The sequence below is a fragment of the Globicephala melas genome, chromosome 14 (genome assembly GCF_963455315.2).
Source record: "Globicephala melas chromosome 14, mGloMel1.2, whole genome shotgun sequence".
NCBI classification, from domain to species: domain Eukaryota; kingdom Metazoa; phylum Chordata; class Mammalia; order Artiodactyla; family Delphinidae; genus Globicephala; species Globicephala melas.
Genome location: NC_083327.1, coordinates 85,539,700 through 85,566,712, shown reverse-complemented (window position 1 = coordinate 85,566,712; position 27,013 = coordinate 85,539,700). Strand labels below are relative to the sequence as shown.

At 46.0% G+C, this 27,013-nt stretch overlaps 1 protein-coding gene and 1 pseudogene across 4 annotated transcripts in view; one reads left to right on the top strand and one right to left on the bottom strand.

Annotated features, from left to right (window-relative positions):
• Positions 1-1,502: 1,502 nt before the first annotated feature.
• LOC115851208 (putative uncharacterized protein FLJ36797) lies at positions 1,503-2,868 on the bottom strand (annotated as a pseudogene).
• A 71-nt stretch (positions 2,869-2,939) lies between these two features.
• The window catches only part of PDE10A (phosphodiesterase 10A), a 584,018-nt gene continuing 559,944 nt past the window's right edge, over positions 2,940-27,013 (top strand). For 2 of the 4 annotated variants that reach the window (XM_060283260.1, XM_060283259.1), the window contains exon 1: positions 2,940-3,505. In XM_060283260.1, the coding sequence (XP_060139243.1) occupies positions 3,124-3,505 (382 nt within the window). In that variant the 5' untranslated portion in view covers positions 2,940-3,123. Of the gene's footprint in view, positions 3,506-4,639; positions 4,844-27,013 lie in introns of those variants that run through there. The other 2 variants (XM_060283262.1, XM_060283261.1) reach the window with 1 other exon arrangement.

The following is a 27,013-nucleotide window of genomic DNA, read 5'->3' as shown; positions in this document are numbered from 1 at the left end:
CCTGTGCTCCGCAACGGGAGAGGCCACAACAGTGAGAGGCCCGTGTACCGCAAACAAACAAACAAACAAACAAAAAACAACAACAAAAAAACAGGGCTGAAGGGAAGGATTGTGGTCTCTGAGGACCCAGGGCAGCTCAGCTCCCCTTTACCTCCTTGTGGCCCATGGCAGGCTTAAGGCTTGGACAGGAAAGAAAAGGCCAACAGGGAGAAAAAAAAAGAGAAAGAAGCAATGGAATAAGAAAGTGAGTGGGGAGAGAATGGAGTCACCCAGAGGTCTAACAGTGGCCTCGGGCGGGGCTCCCACACTCTCAGGTGGAGAGTTTACTTGGGGACCACTGTGGTGGAGAAATGCCCCCGGACAGTCTCTACGCTCACCTGCTTCTATTTGTCACCAAACAAATCCAGCATCTCCTGAATGTGTGGTGAGGTGAGGAACTTCGTGACGCTAAGTCTAGTTTTTAATGCAATTCTAAGCCAAAGCGAAACTCCGTGTCCTCGTGAAGCTAGCATTTCAGTGGGGAGATAGAATAAACAAGGCAAACGAGTAAGCCAGAAGGAACGCCAAGAGGAAAGTGAAGCAAGGATGGGGGACAGGAAGAGAGTTGAAGTTTTAAGTGAGGTGACCTCTGGAGGCTTCTCCGAGGAGGCCCCAGAGTAAGTGTGAGAAAGAGGAAGAGAGCTAGTCCTGTGCTTCTTTAGCAGAAGGAGGTCTGGAGAGGATCCGCGGACGCAGAGTTCTGAACGGGTTCTATAAACGGCCAGTGGGGCTGGGGACCAGGGAGTGGGGCTGAAAGGTCTGTTGACGGAGGTGGGAAAAACCGTGGGCAGAGCAGGTTTGGGGTGAGGGTAAAATCAAGAACCCACTTTGCCCTCCTGAGTTTCGGATGCTTTCTAGACACCCAGGTGGCGATGCTAGTGAGACATGAGTAACATTTAGGGGAGAGGTCTGAGCTGAATATATAAATGCAAAGTCTTCAGCGCTGAGACAGGACTTAAAACCAGGAGGCGGAGTGAGACCACCAAGGGGGCAGGTGGTGAGAGAAGATAAGGGGGCCGTGGGCCACTCCAAGGTCAAGAAGTTGGGGGGATGCAGATTCATCAAAGGTAACCCAGAGGGAATGGCCAGAAAGGTAGGATGGAAACCAGGGAGTGTGCTGTCTTGAAAGCCAAGTGAAGGGTGTGTCCCTTGGAGGAGGGAACCGTAGACTCTGACCCACTTGGCTGGGAAGTCAGGCGAGGGGAAGGCTAAGAACTGACCTTTGCACTGAGCAGCCGGGGGTGGCCGCTGACCTGAGGGAGCTGAGTCGCTGAGCCAGAACATCTAAGAACATCTAAGACGGTCTTGTAGGCCTAGGTTCAAGAGCCAATGAGACAAGAGAAACCAGAGACAAGAGTCTAGGGCAACTGCTGGGAGCTGTTTATTGTAAAGGGGAGAGAAAGCGGTGGGAACAGCAGAGGAGATGTGGTCACCTCTAGCAGCGAGAGGGGCTGCGGCCAGGGCCCAGGTGGCGGGGGGGAGTGGCCTTTACGGGGGTGGGGTGCAGGCGCACGGGGAGAAGGCCCCCTGAGCGGCAGCTTCTCAAACAGCCTGGGCCAAACCGGGCTCTGAAGGGCTCTGCGGGTCGGTCTCCACACTCCTGGGCTTCTGCTGTCACCCAGACCGCGCGCGCGGGTCCTGGGGTAGCAAAGGCGCTCTCGGATTCCCTCGGCCACACTGTGCTCTGGGTCCCATGGAAGCTTTCGTGCGCGTCCATCAAGCTCCAGCGGGGAGCAGGGCGCCTCAGAACTCCATCCTGCGGGATCCTGAGCGAGAAACGGGGGCAGCGCCCAAACGGGGGCGCCGCGTCCCGCTCCGGGCCGGCGCGGGCCTCGCCATCCCTCAGCTCCCAGCAGCAGCACGCGGGAGACGCGCGCCCACGACCCCTGCGAGCGGGGCTCTGGTGGGGCACCCGCCCTGCGATCTTCCGCAACCCCACGCCGCGCCATGGGGTTCGGGAGCGGAGAGCGCGCCGGCTTGTGCAGCCAAGGGTGCGCACAGCGAGGTGACACCCTCGGCCCCAGCCACTGCCCTGCGCCACATGGCCGCTCCCCGGGACCGCCGCCGCGTGGCCCAGGCTGCGTCCGCGTCCCGGCTCTCCATGGTGCTGGGGCCGAGCGCAGCTCGATTCTGCGGTTTGCGTTCCAGCAGGGGCAGAAAAGAACTCCGGGGCTGGAGGAGCCAGAGGGGGCAGGCCCTGGGTCTCTTAAGGATGGTCGTTTGGGGTCCTCCCACCCGCCCCTAGGCGAGGGAGCAAGTTCCCGCGTGGGAGGAGCGCCTCCCGCGAGGGCGACACCCTGCCCACCCAGTGGTCCCCGCGCGCGGTCGTCCATCCATTCACTGCGGCTCCTGGAGCCGAGCGGCGGCCCCAAGACTCAAACCGAATCTATGAATGGGAAGAGGGAAGAGAAGCAACGTCCGTTTCCACTCCCTGCTTCTCCGCCCCCTCTGCGCCTCCCTCCCGACCGAGCGAGTCCAGCGCGAAGTGACAGGGGCAGGGGCGGGGGCACCGCGGGGGCTGCAGCGGAGGGGTCGAGTCTGGCTGGAGACAGCGCTATTTATAAACTCTGGAGCTCCAGGATAAAGAGGGCAGAGCGGAGTCCCCTCCTCCTCGAGCCCCGGAGCCTCGCCGGGCCCCTCCCCAGCGACTTTGATTTCATTACTCCCCCTCCTCCCCCCGCGGGCTGGCTGGCAGGTGCGGGGGTGGGAGCCGTCTCCGCCCGAGCAGCTTTGCCAAAGGTCCGGCTGCTGACGTCGGAGCGCCCGCTCCTGTCAATGAACGGCAGCGGCAGCCTGGGGACTGTCTGGCAACGAGGCTACAGACGTCATCGCCTCCTGTTGGACGCGGGGGGGGGGGGAAGGGGGGGTGTCCGAGCAGCAGCTCCGGCTTAAAGGAAAACTCTCCAAGTTCCAGGCAGCCAGGGAGAGTCGTTCCCGAGAGCACATGCGCCCCAAAGCCCGGTGCGCGCGGGCAGACAGGCTGGCACACTCACGCGCACACACTCAAACACACACGCACACTCGCACTTAGGTTCTCTGTAGGTGTGTGGGTCCAAAGTTGCGGCCGCGGGAGGATGAGCTGAAATGGACCGGTCTTCCTTGGCGCCTAGAGCGCTCAGCGCGGCTTTCCCGGAGACCCCCAGATGGACAAGAGGGATAGAGGAATGCCACACACCGCTTAGAGTTGTCTGCTCCTTTTCAGGGGAGATCAGCGCGAAAGGCAGACTGCCCCACGCCTCTGGAATATGCCTGCCGAGTGGAGCAGAAGCGAGTGTTCTTGGAGAGGTCATGAACTTGGGCCACCTGGGCTCACTGGCAACTTGTTGTGCGCAGTTCTCAATGGAGCCCTGGATCCACGGGGCTCCGGGCCCGCCCGCTTTTTTTTTTTTCCTCTTTGCTTTTTCTCTCTTTTTCCAGTGTGTGAACTTGAAGCGGAAAGCAGACAGGCGCTTCGCGTACTTCGGCGGTGAGTGGACTGTTCCTTGTACCTGTTATTTAACCCTTGAGAGTCCAGAAAGACTCCAATCCAACCATTTAAAAAGTTACCATCGTTTCCCTCCATCCTTTTCGGCAATAAGAAAGTGTGTGTGTGTGTGTGTGTGTGTGTGTGTGTGTGTGTGTGTGTGTGTGTGTGTGTGTGTTGTTTGGGGACATGACTGTTTTGGAAGAGGGGTGATGAGTGGAGGTGAGAAAAAAGAGACCTGAGTGGATAAAACCAGAAGACTCAGGGGTGGCAGAGGAGGTGAGAGGGAGGGCAGCCGAGCCCAGCGCCTGAGCGATTGCCTCCGGCTACTGCTTCTTGGACCGAGTTTCCAGCTCCAAGTTCCCTGCAAGGCTGCCCTCCAGCTGCAAACGGCCGCCTCCGCAAGGCTAGACCCAAGGGGGCCTTGGGAGGAGGCCCCCACCCTCCTGCCTCCTTTCTGGGCCTCCTTCCTCAGTTCTGAATGGGGACAAGACCCCTCCCCCTCCCCTTTCTGCCTCGGGCCTCTGTTGCCTCTCTCCTTGGTCCTCCCTGCACCTCCCCCAACCCCTTTTGCAAAAGCTCAAATGATGTCACAGAGGACGAGGGGGTCCTGTGCCCCTAGCACCTGAAGGCATCACTATATTGCATCCTGCAGCATTTTGTTTTCTTCATTCTACCCAATTTTCCTTGTAATCCACTGAAAATATTCCCTTCCAAACACCATTAACACCCTCCCCCCTCCCAACACCTCCCTTCCCAGGACACCAGTCCTTTACGGACAGGGCTAGAAGTCCCCATACCCAGCACCCACGCTATCCCCCTCCTAAATTAGAAAGAAATCAGCTGAGCACCCAAAGAGCCTCTCCTCCCTGGTGTTTTGGTCTCTTTTTCCCTCTGGGCTTACCCTTCTAGTGGAAGGAAAAAGAGGAAGGAGGAAGGAGAGAGGGAGAGAGGGAGAGGGAGAGAGAGGGAGAGAGAGGGAGCAGAGAGCCCCCTAGACGGAGGACTGCTGCTGAACTGATTGTAGGCTCTCTGCGCCGCCTGCCCGCCTGGTTCCTGCTTCCCCAAAGTGCCTTCCCTCCTTCAGCAGCAATTCCTCTCCAGCCATCTCCCTCCCCGGCCTCTCCTCCCCACCTCTTTTGCCCGTCTCTCTCCCCTCCACCTAACCCCACCTTCACTCTCCTCTCCGAGGGGGGAGGCTGGGGGTGCGGAAAGACCACCCCAAAGCCCCAGCCCCGGCAGAGATGTCGAAGAAACGCAAAGCCCTGGAGGGTGGAGGACAGTCGGGGCTCCCAGAGGAGGAGCCCACTGCCTGCTTTGAGGGCGGCAGCCAGGAGGAAGGTAGGGAGAGCCGGGCTGGAGGAAAGGAAAGGAGCCTGCAGGGAAGGTCTGGGAGTTGAGATGCTCTGCAGGAATGCTCCAGCCGGTGCTCGGCAGCTCCCCGTGTCAAGGCAACTTGAGTAGACTTTTCTCCCCACAAATGGGATTTTACATGTGCCTCCAGGAAGTGGGGGGCGGGGGAGTGGGAATGTGCTGATTAGGCTGGCATTGAAGACCCAAATTTGGGTGAACTTGAAACTCTGTGTGGAGAAGGGGAGGGTGGGGTGGAGTGGGAGAGGAGGCTGGAAGAGGCTGGGTATGGATTGGGGATGGCTGGCCATTTCCCATCCTCTGCCTTGCTGTCACATACATGGGGGTGTCGAGCTGTCCTGTGGTTCTGTGGCCTGTACTGACGTGTGTGCAGGACGCCTGGGTCTGCAGAGTGGGTGCTGGTGCTGTCCCCTCATGTGTGTTGCTGGCAAGGGGCGTCAGGAGGGCTGCTGCTTCTCCCAGGCTTCTCCAGTCCAGGGATGCTCAGGGTTGCGTCATGTTGAATCCCCATCTGCTCAGGCAGCCCTTTGCATCCTCCCGAAGTTGGAGGTGAGGCTTGAGGCAGATCTAATGGTGGACTGATCTCGAGGGGAGATGCTGTGCTGCAAGCATCTGGGGACTCCTTTCCCTAGAATCAAACCAACGAAAAAGTGAAGATGGGAAATTTCCTATGGAAGCAAAAGTAATTCTTGGATATCTGATTGCCACATAAGAGCAACCCAGTCATTATTTCACTTACAGTATTCTGAATTTGGTTGAAAGTAGGCCCCAGTGGACTAGTCAAGTTCTTTTCTGGGCTGTAGTTTAAACACAAAGGAAATATGAACCAGATGCAAATGTTTTGTTATCGGTTAAGCTGTGGAAGGGGAGGTGAAAGGGCCTGTGGGGGAAAGGTCTGAACCCAGGCAGGGAGAGGAGCTGTGTTTTGGGGTTGCTCTTCTTTTCAGAGGGGAGCCCTGTGGCCTGGTCGGTGGCAGGGGCTGGTCGGAGCACCAGGGGACTGGGCGTGTACCTCCAAAATGGAGTCCATGGCTTTTCTCCTTTGACGTCATAAGAAATACGAAGTCACCAAAGTCCTTCCTGCTCATAAGACATGAATCTCTGTGTCCCCTTGCAACCCTTTGCATGGCTTGTGTGCGTTTTAAAGCAAAGGGTCTGGTTTTGGTTCTCCCTGGTCAGTGGGATTTAATAGAAGCAGGTGAGAGCAATGTCTCCCACTCACCTCAGAAGCGGTTGTATTTCAGTGTCTGCCCATGTTTGGACTTTCTTTGCTCAGTTGTGATCTTAGAGCAAAAGTTAGTACAGCTCTTCAATTAATTTTACTGAAACAAAAATGGCATTTGGTAAGACATTCAAATACGGCAATGATTCTATCTGAATGGTATTTTGGTATTTTTCCATCTTTGGGGAGAATAATTCGGTATCACCATGGGTGTCTGACAAATTCATCGGCTCTATACTCAGCATTCAGTTTTGACCCGAGGTTACTCTCAAAGGTGCATACTATCTATGTTCTTTTGGTTAAGCAACTAGTGAAGTCTATGGGAACTGACATGATTATCCTGGTATACAACAGCCTGGATACATTTTATGCCATTTTCTAATAATTAGTGAATGCATGGCTGGCATTTATAAAAGCAATAAGAATTGTATTTTAACAAACATTTATCGTCCTTTTGGTGGAAAGATGTAGTATTAGAATTTAAAAAGCTATGTTCTGGAGGTCCTGCACTAACAGTAGCAGCAAAATTCCCACATTCCCTAGTGTGATAGGACCCGGCCGAGAATATTTTGTAGGTCATGACAGGCAATATTAAGTATTTGTATCTATGTTATTCAGAGATTATCGTAATTTTGAAGTGACTTATGGTACAGATTGGTTTTGTTAGAGCTGAAAAATGTCTAGTGATTTTACTGTATCCTTTGCATTTGGCAAATAAAAATGCTACTAGATAATTGCCTATGAATATGTAACTGTAGAAACCATTAAGTGTGGGAATGCTCAAGTACCACAGGACTGTGAATGCATTTCCTTGAGAAATGGTAGTCACGGCACTCACCGGACGTGATGGAGACACATCTCGACATATGTGGGAGGGGGTATGGCTGTGGGTACTTTGACCATGGAAGATGGGGAGGCCAGGTGTAAACCAGTGTTTGAGTGACGGGTGGTGATGCACCTGCAACAAAATGTACAAGGACGCTTACATGTGGTTAAGGACCTGGATCTTATCACCTCTCCAACTCAAGGCTGTGTCTTTCCTTTGAGTCTCTCAGCCAAACTTTACAATATGCACACACTGAACAGGAGAGAAAAGCATTTACATCAGTCTCGCTGACCTTGTGTATCAGAAGGGGTTTCTTTTGAGCTCCAGCAACTTGGAAGGCCGACGTGTTTGTTCATTTCAACCACTGAAAGCACATTACAGCATCTATTAGATCAAGGCAATTGGAAATTAAGTTTCATTGGGAGTCATTGATTTTAAGACCGTCTGTCAGCAGGTTGTCCTGGTCTAAAGTTTTAAACAGCCAGTAAGCATGCAGGCTGCCTGGAGGGAGTGGAGTGGGAACTTTGAACAGAAGAACGGAAACCATTGCCCCTATTCATGCCCTCACCCGCCACCAATCTGTGCCCCAGTCACGAGGGTGGGTGTCCACTCAGGCCCTAGGTGGCTATTTCCTGTAACGGCTCCTGTCCTGTTAATCATTTCTCTTTAGGAGATTCCTTATGAGATGAAGGTAAGACGGTGAACGGTTGTTGTGAACACACACGGATGGTTCCTTTTTCTCCCTGACTTATTTGCTCAGCTGTGGCAAGGGGACAGTGAAGTGTCCTGTCCTACAGCGGACGTTTATTTGGAAGGTCCGCTGAAGTTATCTGACGTGTGTGCGTATGTGTAAAGTCACGATCGGGACCAGGATATGGTTCTCTTGTGGGCCCCAGCTGGCTCTGTGTCCACCGTGTGTTCAGACTCTACTGATGGGAGATATTTGCATAAAATGTTAAACATACAAAGATTTTGTCTTTACAACTTAGAGAGATCTGGTGTGCAAACGGACAATGCCGGCCACAATTTTCGCTTTGCTTTGCATCTACTGTCTTTCATGGCTTTGAACTTAGACATGAGAGTGTGTTACAGCATTCATCTGGCTGTGAAGGTGATGGGTATGTATGTCGAAGACCATGTGGGAAGAGGCTCTGATGGAAACACTGAATAATTATAATTATTGATCTTATCCCATAGGAAGATACTTCTATTTTTTCATTCTCTTCACATTCCCTTCATATTGGTCCCTTTTCAAGGAATTGTTATCTACTTAGATACTTTGGTCTAATCACATGATGTTGCATTAGTTACTCTACACTGAAATATAACATTAAAGCCTATTTTCCAACACTTACCCTCTAGTTAGAAACCTGTTCTCTCAGCCCCTGTGGGCTCTTCCTAGGCTCTCGGAAACCCATTTCTGTTCTCCCCCTTCCCCACCCACACCCTAACAGTTCTGTATTGTTTTGTCTTCTGACTTTAATTCTCATTTCTTTTAAGATGATTTTTGGATATAAAATGATGTCAAATGTTTATTATTACATTCAGTTAATCTCATGAGTGTTTTAAAAGTAAGTAGTTTCTATCTTTGATGAGCTTGGTTAAGATCCTATCCAGCCCAGTCTTCTGGTTTCCTGTCACTCTGGGGTGTGAAGTCACCCGAAGGGGGCCTCTGCAGTGAAGGAGGTCAGGGGAGGTTTGAACAGAACCCATGACCTACTCATGTTTTATGCTCCTCAGGTTTCCTGAGCCACAGTGAGACTGTCTATGGGTAGCTATTCCTTCATCTGACGAGGTAATGACTGAAGTAAACATTGGTTTCTTAAAATTGTGTTCCTGTTTGACGTCACACTGGCTTTTGGGTTTTGTGGCTTCCCTGTATTATCCACAGGCCATTGGCTTTGGGGGCATCCGGAAACAGGGGCAGGGGAAGTCTTAGCAACTCCGTACCTCTAAAACCAGTTAAAGCTGAACATCTAGATTGTTGACTGCCCTACGTCTACATGACCCCCTAAAACCAGTTGAAATGATTTTTTCCGAACAGATTAATTGTTTTAGAATAGTTGATCAGATTTTTAATTATTATAAGAAAAATCTCTTAAAGGGTTATTTATAATCATTAATATGAAAGAGTGGGCTTGACCCCTGGAAGAAAATCTTGACCCCTGAAGAAAATCTCACAAGCGCACGTTCCATAGAAGCTTGATGGCAAAGAGCGTTGCAGTTCAGATGTTCTTCAGTTCTCACCTTAGTTTCTCTGGCTCCCACCAGGAAGGCCATTTTGCCCTCCAGCGTGCCAAAGCTGGTTGGCGGGGAGAGGAGAGTTTCGGGGAAAAGAAGCACAAAAATACAGAGTAGCATCCGGGGGTGAGTCCTCACACGTGGACCAGAAAGGAAGTCCCATTAGTCTAAAAAGACATGCCTGTTGCCGGGTTCCTCATCTGTAACATCAGAAGGTTGAATCAGATGACCTGGATGGTGACGTTTTTAAGACTTTGAATAGGATTGTGTGAAGAAGCAGGTAAACCATAACCGACTCCAAACGAAATGGTAACTCGCAAAGGAAGTAGATAAGCAGCAGTTCTTGCTGACGTGAAAGGCTGGGGAAGTCACTTAACATCTGCACAATTTGGACAGGCTGGTGGCTGGGGCAATGCTTTCTCTCCATTCTTTCCAGAACTACCAGACACTCTGAGCATGGTGGGGTGTTAACTGAGGGTACCTTCTGATCTATGGTTTAGAAGCAACTTTTTAGGTTGAAAGCAGTTTTGTTTATACTCTGATTTGCTAGCCCCTTCCCTGCCCCCCCCACAAACACCCACCTTCCCCCTTCCCACCAGTGCAGAAACAGGATTGCAAATAAACAGAGGTAAGAGCTCTGTGGAGATGTTTCCTTCAAGTGCTTCCGTGACGGAACTTAACCGTGCAAATGGAATCTTGTCTTCTTAGGTAAGCTGAAGTTATCTTCACTGTCTTGGCTGGAGGAGCAGCATTGTTTAGTATAAGAACGGCTCGACTGGGATATGAGATTCTTGTTAAAAGCTCTTTAACTTTCTGTCCTCTTCCTTGATGAATACAATGTGGCAATCACAATGATCAACATCATCATATTATATATATATACACACACACACATATATTATACACATACACGCACATATACACACATGCACATGGTAAAAAGTGTAAATATCACGGCAGGACTTACAGAAAAGATGCAAAATATGTCCCCCTCCAACCCCATTCACCTTTCCCAAAGGTCACCCACGTTACAAGGTTCTTATGACACCAACCAGAAATGTTCTGTGTGTATACAGTCGTCCCTCAAAATCCTCAAGGGGTTGGTTCCAGGACCCACTGTGGATACAAAAACCCAAGGATTCTCAAGTCCCATGGTCAGCCCTCCCTATCTTTGGTTCCACATATGCAGATTCACCCAACTGTGGATCGTGTAGCACTATATGTATTTATTGAAAAAAAATCTGTGTAGAAGTGAACTTGTGCGGTCGCGCAAGGGTCACCTGTGCAGGAGTGCATACGTGATATCCCTTTCTTACACAAACACGAGCATCCTCCACCTACTTTTCTGCTGTACCTTTCTTTATTCACTTACTTATGTATTGGAAATTTACCAGCATATATAGATCTACTTGATTTTTATTGTCTGTATAGTATTCCACGGCACAATGTAACATAACTGATAATTCTTATGGAATTAATCTTTTTATACATAGTGCTATAATAAGCAACCACGCAGTAGTTTTTTGAGCACGTGTATAAATCTATCTGTTGGTGAATTTCCAGATAGAGAAGTTGAATCAAAAAAGATGACAACAATTGAAACTCCACCAAAGGCCTATTTGCCCACACCTGCCCCAATTTTCTTTTGCAGTGATCTACTAGCCCTATGGACACTACACTTTGGGGACCTAAAAATGGAGTGATTAGCAAATGTAAGCAAACTCCTCAAATCAGTGGGATAGCATATTTGAAGTCTCAGAAATACTAGATGTAGGGCAACCGTAGCACCATGCACTTTAGGATTTATGGGACAGTTTTTCTTCTCCAACTCTCTGTTTAGAGCAGATGTGGATACGATATTGCATTCTGTCCACGTCAGTTACTATAAATAGGCACAGGTTTGTGATTTTGCTATAAATTTATGTAATAACAGGGAAAGAATTATGTTATTTAACATATGCATTGTTATAAAATAGGATACGAATACACCTTCTGGGGAGCCCATGAAAATTATGATTGGTATAAGTATGACTCTTAAATTCTCACGTAACTGTAATGGTATGTCTGGGTTGTGTGACTTTTATACATTTTATATACTTAGATTCTTAAATATTGACAGAATATAAACTCACAAAGGGCAGAGGGGAATGTCTTAACTGGTGTGTTAAGACACTGAGCTTCATCTAGAACTGATAATTCCTGTCTTAGTCTGTTTCATCCCTGTTTTATCTGTTTTATCCCTGCCCCTAATACAATGCCTGTACATATTCTGCGCTCAATAATTTCTTCTTGAGTGAAATGACCAATGTTTCTGTAACTAAGACATCTTAAAGTATTGAGTATTCCATTTAATAGTGACCATAATAATTATACTTGTAAATGGATAGAGATAAGAAGGAATATTTATATTGAGCCGTAAAAATCTTTCATTTGTGAAAGAACACTGGCTTTGAGATTAAGCATGCACAGATGATTAAAACATGGCATCACGTATTTACAAAAATAGTTTTCCTGAGGACTAAATTGATTTTAAGGTATTAGTGCCTGGTACTCATGTGAGAGGACAGTAGGCTCATCTTCCCTCCTCCCACTTTTTATTTTGAAAAGTATTCCATCTACAGAAAAGCTACAGGATGTGTACAGTGCGTGCTGAGGTCCTCTTCACCTAAATCGCCAATGTGACAATGTGATACAGAATCTGACTCCATTTCTGATGGTGGGCTGCTGACAGCTTTCAGATCCCACCACCCAGCTTCCTGTCTGCTCCAAACCTGGGCAGGCTGATGCGACAGCCCACGTGGTCCTTCCATTGGTGCCAGTGGGAACTCAGTCCACATGAGCCCTGACTCCTACGTGAGAATCTCCCAGAACCACCTGTAACCACAGTGAAACCTGCACCTGTTGGCTCTCAAGCCATTTCCAGACATGCTTGGGGGTCTGCACTTCTCCCCTAGCAAAGCCTCGTCATGAGGGCAATAAACTTTCCCACATCCTCTTGGTGCATGTCTCGACATTCGAACCAGATTTTGGGTTGAGGTGGGTCCATCTCACTCCAAGTGATGGGGACAAGCGTTTGGCTACGTTTTCTCCTCTTCCTCCCCCTCCTCCTCCTCTTCTTTCTCTCACAACGATTATTATTTTTGGCTGAACCACTTGAGAGTTATCTGTAGACATTATGATGATCTAGAGGGTTCAGATTTATTTTCTAAGAGCAAGACGTTCTCCTAAAGGACCACAGTCCAGCAACCACACCAAGAACACTTAATGTTGATATAATATTATCTAGTGGGAGCACATGTTCACATTTCCCCAATAATAGCCCGTTTTTTTCCCCCTCAATCTAGGATCCAATCAAGAGCCACACATGGCATTTAGTTGTCACATTTCCTTTAATCTAGAAATGCTCCCTGATGTTGACATGTTTGAAGGGTCCAGGTCAATAATCTTTTAGAAATTCCCGGTTTGGATTCATCTGATGTTCCCAAATGATCAGATTCAGGTTAAACATTTTGGACAAGGATACTATCCAGGTGACATTGGGTCACATCAGAGGACACATGATGTCATTAGCGATGTTAAGCTTCATCACTTGGTTAAGGTTGTGTCTGCCAGACTTCTTGCTATATTGCAAAGACAGGTAGAAACATATTCTGATAATTCACTACTTATGCCATGACAAAAAGCTCTTTCTGAAAGTATAAAATGTTGAACACTCAAATCTGCAGTACAAGTCAATTCATAACTATATAAATTTGGATTTTGCTTACATACCTATATATATATATATATATATTAAATGAATTATAACATTTTCAGAAAGTTCACTTTCTTAGGTGAACAGCGTAATTAATGTTAACATATATCCATACCCAGATGAAGATACAGGACACTTCCTGCATTCTAGAAAGCTCCTTGTGCTCTGTCCCAATAAAACCCCTACTCACTATTCTGAACTCTATTGCCATTAATTGGTTTTCCTTGCTTTGGGACTCACATATGTGGAATCACACAGCACATAGCCTTGTGTCTGGGTTCTTTTCTTCAACATTATGTCTGTGGGATTCACCTACGTTGTTACAGTTGTTTGTTCTTTTTGAGTGCTAAGTAATATGGTATCAATAGTCTACAATCTACTTGTCCTTTGTACTACCGATGGGTATTTGGGTTATTTCAATTTAGGGGTCATCACAAATAAAACTGACATGAAACAACTTGTGTGCATGCCTTTTGGTGGACATAATAAAACTCATTTGTTTTAAATATATATCCTACACACTCATTTTTGTAATAATTTGTGGAATGTTCTTTAGCAGTCATTGGAGCCCATCAATGAAGATGTATGGTTTTCTATAAACATGTCGAATCATGTCTGAATATTATAAACCTTATATTCATGAGAAAAATCCCTGATGCATTCCAAGCCCTTTAACATGGCAACATTTGCAATCCAGATGTAGGATCTTGATAAATGAACTAGATCTTGTTCTTAATACTAAAAGTCTATACATAATTTTGATTCACAAATATTTGTTATTCTTCTCTACCACGGATGTTGACTTTGATTCTTATTCATTTTTTAATATATTTTAAAATATTTATTTATCTTTGGTTGCGTTGGGTCTTCGTTGCTGCGCACGGGCTTTCTCTAGTTGCGGCGAGCGGGGGCTACTCTTTGTTGTGGTGCGTGGGCTTCTCATGGCGGTGGCTCCTCTTGTTGCAGAGCATGGGCTCCAGGCACGCAAGCTCAGTAGTTGCAGCACGCGGCCTTCAGCAGTTGTGGTACGTGGGCTCTAGAGCGCAGTCTCAGTAGTTGTGGCACACGGTCTTAGTTGCTCCGCGGCATGTGGGATCTTCCTGGACCAGGGCTCGAACCCGTGTCCCTTGCATAGGCAGGCAGATTCTTAACCACTGTGCCACCAGGGAAAGCCTGATTCTTGTTCATTTAAGAAGTATATTGTGCTTGCTTTGCTGGCTCTGAAGGAGGAGGTATTGAGAAGGAAGATGAAATACCCACCAGGTATAGAGTCTTGAGGTGTAGTTGCTCATAAGGAAGATCCTTTTACTTCTGTCTGGGAAAAGCTTACCCAACTTAGGAATCTCTGCCTAGGAAGGTCCATAACTTCGTTTCAAGAAGGGAAGTATAATCAGGAGGCTTAGCTTTCTTTTCCGGACTATCCTTGAGCGCTGTCATGATGTTGATTTTTTCCTCTTTCCATTTTTCTACATCAAGACAGTCACTTGCCTGTCTTATCTGGGGCTTCCCTGGGCTAACTGTGAAGGAGAAGGAAAAAGGGACAGATGTGACTTTATGCCACCCCCTGACCTGCAATACTAAAACCCATGTTTACATAACAGGTGCTGTAGCTGGTGGAGGACTTGCAATCATCCTAACATTTAGCTCCAGAGTATCTCTCAGGAAGGGAACAATCTTGGTTTGGAAAAATGCTTTGGTGCACACCAACTGTAGAAGGTGAGACCCTGGGGCCTCAGGGGCAAGGGCTTTGGTTGCTCCCGCAAAAGGGAGAGTCGCTGAGTGTAAAGAAAAAGAGAATGTGAGAGAGAACAGAAAGGAGGAGCTGTGGGGGCCAACTCAGAGGAGGACCCCTACTAGTGGTGCGGTTGACAGGGAATCAGAACCCAGGAGTGACGGATGGTGACTGCATGTTAATTTGGTAGGTGGTGCAGGCTGTGCTCCTCTGTGTGTCCTGAATTCTTTGATAAGCCTACCAACTTCTTCAACATCTCATTTGTAAATGGAAACCAGTGCAGGGCCTGAGTCTCATGTCTGGGTTGACGTGGAGCAGACCTGAGTGTGTGGAAGTAGCAGCCAGACACAGGTGAGCCCATGGGGTCTTAAGTCCTAGAATATTTTTAGGGCTGTTGGTAGGGCTTTGAGTATCTCCAGGCTATAGTACGCTATTCAGGGCAAATCTCTCAGTCCCAAGCCCTGACTTTGAGCTGTATTTGGCCACATGTTCCCTCTAACTTGAAGTTAATTGGAACATTTTGGTTGTTGTTACAGCTTAGTCTCCTGTTCTTAATACAGTATCACCTCTGGCTTGACATCCAGCAAAAGATTGCACGGCATTGTTAAAACCCTGGTTTCACTTAGACCCAGTGGATTTTGATGACCCAGTTTAAAATCACTGGGATTGGATAAAACCCAGCTGCCTATTGTAAGCGATTAAAAGGATAACTAACACATACAAATAACAATAACTTGTAGAGCAGTAGGAGTTTCATTTAACTTCGTTATGAATGTCCAAAGTAAATATAGGGAAAAATAATTTGTTGTAACATACAAGAAAAATCCATTATCAACTGATAGCATGTTAATTTAATCCATCCCTCTCTCTACCTAATATTAAGCTCTTTTCCTGCCCATTCCCTTTAGTTTTTGTTGTTCAGTCTCTCTGATTGTCAGATTTGAGGTCATTGTCATTTGACGGTCTCAAGTGCAAAAGGATCGCAAAGTGGAACTGAAATGCTGCAGTGACAGGATTTCGTGAAATCCGTGAGAGTGATGTTGGGAACAGCTCCATTTCTGTGCTAAGTCATTGAACATGAGTTAGACTTTCATCTGAAGAAAGAAAACCGGCAAGGATTACTCAGTGTCCCCACTACAATATATTTCTATCCCATTCTGTTTTCTTTCATCAAACATCTTCTGGGTAAGCGCTTGACCTGTGCTCTCTGCTGCCCACACAGGGTCCTGGAACCTTGGGTCACTGTGGGGATGTGATGTTTCACTCGTAGGACAAAAATGCTATCTGAGATTTTCTTATTGTGCTTACTTTTTTATAGTCTGCCTCTCCCTGTGAGAATGTGTTCTCCATAAAGACAGAAACCTCTTTGGCCATTTTTTTCCAGTTAGAGTAAAGCCTGGCAAATATTAAGTGCTCTGTAAATATTGTTGAATAAATGTATGAATGAACAATGGAATTCCCTTTTTAGTAGAACTTTTCTGTAGACTTAGGATGCCCAGAAGGTAGTGTAGAAAAGGGCTAAGGGGGACTTTTAGAAGAGCCTCCTAGAGGGACTCTCTGCCCCCAGCTCTCCTGCTTCAGCCCATCCGTGCCGAGGTCCCTGTCAGTTACAAGCGGCAAAATCCAAAGAGAACAAATCTCAGTGGAAGCCGGTTTTCAGGGAGTCCCTGGGGGGGAGTCAAAGGTGGAGCAGTGGGACCTCCAGGGCTCCTTTGCCTGCATGCCCACCCCCAAGGTAACAAGGCAAATGGCAGCTCCAGGTCAGACCTTAGGACCCCAGAGCAGAGAGGAAAGAAAACCTTGACCCTGCTGGCCTGGCCCAAGTATCTCAAAGACAGAATTTCTCGTTCTGACAGACGGGGCAGAGTCCACTTCTCAAAGAAAGTATGTGCATCAGACACAGCAACGCTACCCCTCCAACAAGTGCAGGCAGCCTATCACTGGCCCTTCTCCTACCGGGAAGTCTCCAGCTCTCCTTTTATGCTCTTGTAAAGTACTAACGCTCTCCTTGGGCGTGAGGGTCTGTCGCACTGTAGTCCTGAAGAGATGGCACTGAGATAATGGATGTGCCAATGCATGGTCAACTAAAAGTAGCCACACAAAGGGAAAGCCCTAACATCTTGTGTGCTTCTCCCACCCCTCCCCTTACAGGACCCTCCCGTTCAGCTAAACTGATACTTTCTAGGAGCGCTTATGAAGTTTCCTCTTCCCAGGACTCTGCTCACCACTCAGTCTCTCTTCGTAGAACCCTTCTGCATCCTTGGAGGCCCCTCGGGACGTCTACCCTCTCCGTGAGGCCGTGGTCATCTCCACGAGAAGGATGGGGGTGTCTTTCCTCCTGGGTCTGGGGCTCTGGGTGGCCTTAGGCGCTCACCACATTCTGTGTGGCATGAGGGTCATTTCCATAGTTCTGGGATCCCCGTTGGCCTGAAAGATTCTAGAGAAAAGGGGCTGTTTCATATGCATTCGTGTAGTCATTCCAATAAAAGTTATTACTCCATGCGTAAAAGTAGAGGGAAGAGATGAAGAAAGAAAACCACATATATTGGCCTTGATAAGCTCTGCATTAATTACTAGTGATAGTCTATATATGGTGTGGGAAAGCAATTTTTAAATTACTACAAACTTTTTTTTTAACATCTTTATTGGAGTATAATTGCTTTACAATGGTGTGTTAGTTTCTGCTTTATAACAAAGTGAATCAGCTATACGTGCACATATATCCCCATATCTCCTCCCTCTTGCGTTTCCCTCCCACCCTCCCTATCCCACCCCTCTAGGTGGTCACAAAGCACTGAGCCGATCTCCCTGTGCTATGCGGCTGCTTCCCACTAGCTATCTATTTTACGATTGGTAGTGTATATATGTCCATGCCACTCTCTCACTTTGTGCCAGCTTACCCTTCCCCCTCCCTGTGTCCTCAAGTCCATTCTCTACGTCTGCATCTTTATTCCTGTCCTGCCCCTAGGTTCTTCAGAACCATTTATTTTAGATTCCATATATATGTGTTAGCATATGGTATTTGTTTTTCTCTTTCTGACTTACTTCACTCTGTATGACAGACACGCACATATAGTCACCTTATCTTTGATAAAGGAGGCAAGAATATAGAGTGGAGAAAAGACAGCCTCTTCAGTAAGTGGTGCTGGGAAAACTGGACAGCTACATGTAAAAGAATGAAATTAGAACACTCCCTTACATCATACACAAAAGTAAACTCAAAATGGATTAAAGACCTAAATGTAAGGCCAGACACTATCAAACTCTTAGAGCAAAACATAGGCAGGACACTCCATGACATAAATCACAGCAAGATCCTTTCTGACCCACCTCCTAGAGAAATGGAAATAAAAACAAAAATAAACAAATGGGACCTAATGAAACTTGAAAGCTTTTGCACAGCAAAGGAAACCATAAACAAGACGAAAAGACAACCCTCAGAATGGGAGAAAATATTTGCAAATGAAGAAACTGACAAAGGATTAATCTCCAAAGTATACAAGCAGCTCATGCAGCTCAATATCAAAATAACAAACGACCCAATCCAAACATGGGTGGGAGACCTAAATAGACATTTCTCCAAAGAACATATAAAATTACTACAAACTTTTGTAGCATTATTCAATAATGTAGTGGACTGATTCAAGTGGTATTTTTCAGACAGTAGAAAGTCTAAGGGTAAAACTTCTTTGCTCCAATGACTTTGCTCCAATGACTGGGTGGCTAATTTCATAAGCAAAAATGCTTAAGTTTTGACAAGAAATTCTGTCATGTTATTGAAGAAGGAAATTGCCCAGATATCCAAGAAGCTTAATTGTGATAAAGAAAAATAAAAAGAAACTTACCTGGAGAACGGTTACTCTATTTATAAATTAAGACTCGTAATGCCCAGTCATTCCACATTTATTTCGATATTTTTGTAAAGGTCCTGCCTTCACCCATCCTTGGATGGTGGTCTCGACAAGCTAATGATGTTGTTAGTTCATCTTTATCTTCCAAGGGCACCTTACTGTACCACGTACATCTTTATTTATTTATTTATTTTTGTGGTACGTGGGCCTCTCACTATTGTGGCCTCTCCCGTTGCGGAGCACAGGCTCCGGACGCGCAGGCTCAGTGGCCATGGCTCACAGGCCCAGCCGCTCCGCGGCATGTGGGATCTTCCCGGACCGGGGCACGAACCTCTGTCCCCTGCATCGGCAGGCGGACTCTCGACCACTGCGCCACCAGGGAAGACCCCACGTACATCTTTAGACTGCCAAGGACTGTTGGATGTGTCTTCAGTACGTTTGTTTTTTAAAAAGACTTCAAACTTTTGTTAACATAATGCCCTTCTTAGTCAGCTTCAACTAACCTCAATAAACCCTCCTCGTATCTTTCACTCACAAACCATAGGCGGGGATCCTCAGAGCCCTAGATTCCATAACATTTTGGAATGGTCTCAACCAGTGCTTTTTGGATTGTGGGTAGCAACCTCTTTGTGAGTCATGAAATCTATTTTTAGTAAACCCAAATTGTATTTCTAAAAACTGAATAGAATGGGGGAAAGGGGGAAGGGGATGGGAGAAGGGCAGAGGGGAAAGGATGGGGGAAGAGAGGGGAGGAAAAGGGAGCGGGGAGGGAAGGGGATAAGGGGGAAGACAAGGGGTGGAGAGCGTGAGGGTGAGTCCCACAAGCGGCAATTATTATTTAGTGACTTGTGTGTGTGCTCATTTGGTCCTATTGTAAAAATAAATTTCATATTGTGAGTTGAAAAAGTAACAAAACCCTGGTCTAGACCACATTTGACAGATATCTTCATGACAACGGACAGCCCACAACACCAGAATTTTTATGGCCCCTTGGTGAAAAATAATAAATACTTTAAATGAATTCATGCAAATTTCTTTGGATTCAGGACCATCTGAAGAGGGCTCTGAACTGCCTGTGTTAACTGGAAGTGAAACCCATTAACATAGTGGCACCTACGGGGTGCCCAGGTGGTTTATCACATCCCTGCTGTGGTAGCTGCAGTCCTGTCTCTGCTTTACTGTCAGCTAACACTCCTGTGTGAGCCTTGCCTCCCCAGCTAGATTGGAGACATTGTCAAGTCATGATCAACTCTTCATTCCAGTTCTTCTTCCAGTAATGAGCACGGAGTAGCTGTTCAACAAATGATTTTATGTTAATGACTGAGAACCTGGAACACACCTGAGAAGTGTGTCCCCACGAAGAGGCGGAAGGTGAGAGGGAAGGAGAACAGGAGGACAGGGGAGAAGGTCCATATTTGGGTGCTCCTGTCGGGGCAGATAAGAAGGCAGAGCAGGGAGCCTGGGACCAGCTTGGAGGAAACAATGCGAACCCCTCCGGGTCTTTGCTTTGCGGAGTGGCAATCCCCACCAGGAACTCGAATCCTTGTTTCCCAGTGACTCCACCTAGTGGGTAGAACAAAATGTGCCCCACCTTCCACGATAGAATGAAAGGCACACTTTCCTTTCTAAAATCATTTTCCCGTTCTTGAAAACTTTTCATGCCTAATTCGCCATCTTTATGTGCTTGGGGAGTAGTTATCTGCCTGTGCTTTTTAAAGTTACGTTCTTCTAGGCTTGTTTGATGGAACGTCCCTTTTCACCTCACGCCCTCACAGGGGGTGGACTTAGCCTCTGTTATTTATGCCTTGACTGCTACTTTGTCTAGTCTCACTTGTTATTTTATACTTTAAAATGTTTAAAGTTACATCAGAGTCAACGTGATGGGTACATATACTTCTTTAGTTTTCTTCTTTCAGTGTGAAATCTTTCTACTCTAGATTTGATAGGTAAAGAGGTAAAATAATGAGATAAATAAATAAAAGCTCTGTGGCTGCCTACATGCCAATTGGCAAAAATTAATGCCAAATTGTCTCTGGAAACGTCTGGAGCAGCTGCGGTTGTCAGTATTGCTTCACCCCCCCAGGTCTGATGATTTAAACTTTCCATTTCTCTTTGTAAAAATTAGAGAAAATAACTGACTATAGTTTTACTCCCCTTCCTCCCATCATCAGTAAAATATATGTAAAACTTGGTTCTTAATTGGTGAAACACCATTTACAGTTTGGGTCTGAGTTGGGGTCAAGGGAGAAAGAAAAGAAAAGGAAAACTTCACAGTCACACAATCACATGTTTACGATGTGCAAAGCAGCGGAGGATTGCAATGAGCGATGGATCAGAGTTTATTTTCTCAGCCCTAAGGAATTTTCAATCTTTATGGAAGACAAGCCTGTGTTACAAGAGCCATTAAGTGAGCGACTTCATGGAAGTCATTCAAAGGGTTACAGAGGTTTCTGAGAGGGAGTGATCCATTTCTCCCAGCCTTGGGTGAGTTGAATCATGGACGGCCTTGATGTGCTCATTGGGTAGTGAGGAACCATTCCTCGTGTTTAAGCACATTGGATCTTACAACCAGAGTCTAGTTCTGTGCAATTTCTTTCTTTATTTAAAAGCGATTTCTTTTTTAACAACTTGCAGTAGATTCAGTAAGGGGTCAATGCATGTTTTCCTCAATGCATTGTCTTTGCTGTAAATTTCATTCACTTATTCTTGAATAAAAACAAATGCATTGGTAAAAATTCAAAAGGTACAAAAGCCGTATAATGAAAAATGTCTTTTCTGTGTTACTTAGTCCTGCTTCAAAGTTTTCTTCATATAGATATTGCCAATTCCTCTAAGTTCATTCTTAGGTATGTTTATCCTTTGTTCTGAATTGCCCTTATAAATGTAATCATTTCTTGCACTAAATATTTTGGAGTAGTTCCTTATATATGGTGAATGCTATGGATATTTTTATAAACTGATTTTTAAATTTTGAAATAAACTTACAGAAAAGTTTCAAGCCCAATAGGAAGATCTTTTATTCCCTGAACCATTACCCTGTGCAAGTTCTACAAACTAGGACATTGTCTTACATGAACACTGATACATCTCTACCTTCTAATCTTCCACTCCTTCATGTTTTGTCAGTTGTTCTAATAACGTCCTTAATTATGAAAGGATCGGGTCCAGAGCCACACATGGCATTTGTCACTTTGGTCTCCTTCAGTCTGGAGCAATTTCTCAGTCTTTCATGGACTTTCATGACCTTTGTGGTTTTGAAAATTATGAGCAAGTTATTTCGTAGCAAGTATCTTGGGGGGGGGGAGAATGTCTTAGAAATGATGCTGTGCTCTTCTTATGCACCTTAACAGGTGGCCCACGAATTGAATTTGTCCCATTAGTGAAGATGTCCACTTTGACCACTCAATCAACTGATTATGGGAGTGTCCTCCAATTTTCTCCATTGTAAGTTACATTTTCCCCCACCGTGAGTTAGTAAGGAATTTGTGGGAAGGTACTTTGATCCATGTAAATGTTCTTTTCCTTTTCAAACTTTCAGTTATTAATTTACTGATTTACATAAGTTTGTTTTTTTACTAATAAGTTGTATGAGCTGTTTGTGTATTTTGGAAATTAAGCCCTTGTCAGTCGCATCATTTGCAAATATTTTCTCACAGTCCGTAGGTTGTCTTTTTGTTTTGTTGATGGTTTCCTTTGCTGTGCAAAAGCTTATAAGTTTGAGTAAGTTCCATTTGTTTATTTTTGCTTTTATTTCTATTCCCTTGGGAGACTGACCTAAGAAAACAGGTACAATTTGTGGATTTACATGAGTTTGGACTCTTGCTTTCCTGTTTTATTCAGTGGGTTACAATACATTACTACCACTGTTCGTTTTGAAGCTCAAGTAGTCCCAGATTTGGCCGGTGGGAGCCCCTTCAAGGTGGCTTCTGTATCTTTTGACATATTTATCTCTACCTCAGTCTTGATCTCTATATCTATCTATGCTGAGAGACCAAGGGATGCACACATATATAAACGCACTTACATCTGTACTTTTTCTATACTTGTCTATCTTCAAAATATGGAGTTCATGCCAACATCTTCATTCCAATCCAGTGTCACAAGGTTCATTCTAAGTTTGCTCCTTTTCCATATTTGCATCTTTCTTCTCTGATAAAGGGAAGGAACCTGGCTATATCTGCACCTGTAGCCAGTGCCCCATAACTGTGGCTGCCCCTCCCCTGTGTGGCGCTCCCCTCATCCATCCAGCCCTGACTCCCAGATCTTGGCGCCACAACTTCTGCCCACCCTTGGCCTTGGCGAGGCTGCTTGTCTTGTTGGCCCCTGTCTCATAGCTTTGGGACTGAATTGTTCAGGAAAGTATAGGGTAGAGGAAGCAGAAGAGAAAGAGGAGGAGGGGTGAAGGACATTTGAATGCTGTCTTTGTACTCATCTACTTTACTGACTCTTACGTCCTTTATATTTGTCCTTCAGATTAGTTTTCCAAGTACCTCAGGTGGTCAGTTACAAGAAATGGTAATTTTACTTCCCCTTTCCAAACTGTGTACCTCCTTCTTCTCAGCTGATTGTACGGCTTAACACTTCCAGGATGTCATTAACATGAACGATGATAAAGACGCTATGGGAATGCTTCTTTCATTTCCCCACTTATCATAGTACTTACTGGCTTTTGGGTAGAGACAGGTAAATCCATCAGGGTGATCTTTCTTAAATGCAAACCTGATCACATCACACCCCTGTATCAAACCTTTAGACACATTGACAGATGAATAAAGAAGATGTGGTACATATATACAATGGAATATTACTGAGCCATAAAGAGAATGAAATAATGCTATTTGCAGCAATATGGATGGACCTGGACATTGTACTAAGTGAAATAAGTCAGACAGAGAAAGAAAGATGTCATATGATATCACTTGTATGTGGAATCTAAAAAACAAATGAACTTATTTACAAAGCAGAAATAGACTCAAAGATGTAGAAAACAAGCTTATGGTTACCAAACGGGAAGGGGGAGGGGTAAATTAGGAGTTTGGGATTAACATATACATTCTAATGTACATAAAATAGATAAACAACAAGGTCCTACTGTATAGCACAGGGAACTATACTCAATATCTTGTAATAACCTATAAGGGAAAAGAACCTAAAAAAGAATATATATATATGAATCATTTTGATGTACATCTGAAACTAACACAACATTGTTATTCAACTATATTTCAATAAAAATTTTAAAAAACAAACAAAAAACTATTTAGACAGATTCCCATTGATCTTAAAACTCCCAATGAGGTCAGATGCGCTGCGTCTCCAGCCTTGCCTCTGGTCTTTTATTTTTATGTTAAGATATTTATTTATTTATTTATTTATTTTTGGCTGTGTCGGGTCTTACTTTTTGCATGCGGGATCTTTTGTTGTGGTGCGCGGGTTTCCGACCAGGGATCAAACTCGTGTTCCCTGCATTGGAAGGTGGATTCTTAACCACTGGACCACTAGGGAAATCCCCCATCTTTTATCAATAGCTTTCTTTTTAGTAACTTTCTTTTTAAGAGTGGACATTGAATATAGAATTTTTTTATCAAACTACTTTCTAGCTCCTATAGGTATAATCATATGATTTTTCACTTTTGATCTATTAATTATTTTCAGAACATTTTAAACCCTCATTCACAAGAAAGCTCCCGATTAGATACAACTGAGGTTTCCCATGTCATTTGGTCAGGATAGGTGACAAAGAATGCCATGGGACTGAGTCTATTTCCTTCTCCTCCCTTCTCTCTCTCTGTCTCTCTCTGTCTCTCTCTCAGTCGTGACAACTCACAATGGTTAACATCTTAGAGGCATGCCCGATTCTGCTCCTTCTTGACTAAAACATAATCAATGTCTTATGTCTTTGGCCCATTTTCTAGAAATGCATTTGGGTACGGGACTCCCATGGTGACAGTGGGTCACTGTGATGGGCCTTACTGAGCGGTTTGGCATGTTGCTAAGGCTTTCTGCTTGTGCTTCACCAGTGTGGATGACCCCACACCGCACAGCCCAATAGGCTTGGATCCGGGTGCCGTACAAAATACAACCATGGCTGTGCATTTGTTGTATTGAAACCTGACTTTATGCAGGTGCACCCCGTACCCCCCACTAATATCGAGCTTCTTGGCGAGTCATCTTCGCTCGCCTTCTTCTCCGATACCTTCCTCAGAGCTGACACCCACTGTCCCTCCTCCATCGTTTCCACTGGGACAAGGACATTGCTGCAGATCAACTCCCTTGATTTCAACCTTTTGTGTCACTTTCCTATAATTTTTGAATGACTATCAACATCTTTTACCTGCATTGTCTCCTAATCTTGGATTTCTCTGTTGGATGCTGTAGCTGATATCCGCCTGCACCGGGATTCCTGTATGTATATTTAATATTGACATCTACATTCCGTGTTTGAGAAAGGTTAGCAAGAGTATAATTTTGAGGAACGCTGTTGTGAAACCTAGGAGGAGACGGAGTTTGTGGGGAAAACAGCTACCCACCTACTCACACATTTAATGAAGCAGGGGAATCACACCATCTCTGTACAAACGCATAAAAAAAAGATTAGAGCCTGGGAAGATAATACTTGAGTAATCGCTGGGCTGTCTCTCAGGCGAAATTGGAATTCAGTCCGAGAATTAAAGATAGACATGTAGGGGACTTCTCTGGTGGAGCAGTGGTTAAGAACTCGCCTGCCAATGCAGGGGACATGGGTTCGAGCCCTGGTCCGGGAAGATTCCACATGCCGCGGAGCAACTAAGCCCATGCACCACAACTACTGAGCCTGCACTCTAGAGCCTGCGAGTCACAACTACTGAGCCCGTGCGCCACAACTACTGAGCCTGTGCGCCTAGAGCCCGTGCTCCGCAACGAGAAGCCACCGCAATGAGGAGACCGTGCAGCGCAACAAAGAGTAACCCCCGCTCGCCGCCACTAGAGAAACCCCGTGCGCAGCAGTGAAGACCCAACACAGCCAAAAATAAGTAAATTAAGTTAATTAATTAAAAGAAAAAAGATAGACATGTTACATCCAGGAAAATGCCCCGGACATTTCTTTCTTCTGCCCTCCGTCTCATGTACAGATGTCATTTCTTAATTTAAATGACCTTTTTCCTCATATTTGTTTTAAACGTTTTTTCAATCATTCAGGAAAGAAGATTAGTAGTGATGGAGTTCAAAACTTATGGCAGCAAAATAATTTCTTTTTGTCTGTTTGAGTCAACATTCCTTTTCTCTCCATCCTGCAGCTTGTGACACAGCCATCGGAGTGAGATTCGAAGTCCAGAGCGTCTCTGAGCCTCAGCCAGGCCCTCAGTGATTAGTGAGCCCTTTATGATCCTGACTGTGTCCCTCTGCTCGTTCAGTTCTAGGAACCATGGGCCCATTTCTTATCTCCTCTGAAGACTATACAGGGTTTTACGGCGACTCTTTAGTGCACGGGCCTCACCGCCTTTCTCCTCTTCTCCTTCCTCCTCATTCTCCACCGTTCCGTCTTTCTCATCTATTTATTTTATTTTCTTTTGCTCTGCTGGTTGGGTGTATATTTGTAAGCTGTGTGAAATCCCTTTTGGCATAAAATCAGGAGAACGTGAGTAACTATAATGAAACTAATAGATACATTCTTATGTAGCACCTGGCACACACTTTACCTAATTCCTGCACCGTGAGGCCAGGGACATGACTGTTATCCTCCCATCTTCCCCTGGCTACAATGCCTTGCGAAATCGTACCAAAGACTTAATAAATGTCTGGTAAGTTGTAGAGAATTGTTTCTGAGACCATGTGGCAAAGCAGGGGACTTTCTGCCGGGTGACGGCAGAAAAAGTGAGTGGGATTCCAATACCAGTTACGTTTGAGCATCTTCGGTGTGCTGGCCTGTGTGTGCGTGTGGTGGGGGGGCAGTGTGCCAGCCCCCGGGGGCCCAAAGCCCCGTGGTGTCCCAGACACAGGGAAGTATGCAGACGGCAACGGGAAACACAGCGAGGGCACAAAATGCAAAGGAGACGATGGCCGGGGCGGGTGATGTTAGCTCCCACGGGTCTCCCGCCTCCGTCTGAATGCCGTCTCCGTGAAAAACACAGGAAACCAGGGTCCACAGCCGAGTGAACATAACCCACAGCGACGCCGACTTTCTCAAGCCTCCACGTTGCAGCACATGGAAGAGGGAACTCTTCGGCTCTTCCTGCAGATGGTGTAATTCCCCATCCCCTACCTCTTCCCCACCGGACGCACATCTGGTTCTGAGAAGTGAGGTGTCATAGAAGTTCAAATGTCTTAGATCTCTTGGAAGATAAAGACCCATCTTTGTAGCTCTCTGGTCTGATGGCCTAAGCCGTGATGTCAGTGTTCAACCATGTTTTCTGAGGACCTCTATCTCCCTAAACTCACATATCCGATGGCATGAAGCAGGGTTGGTGAGTCGTAACAGATGATATGGTTTCCTGAACATTTGGTGTAGTTAAGGCCACACCCCAGGGACTCAGG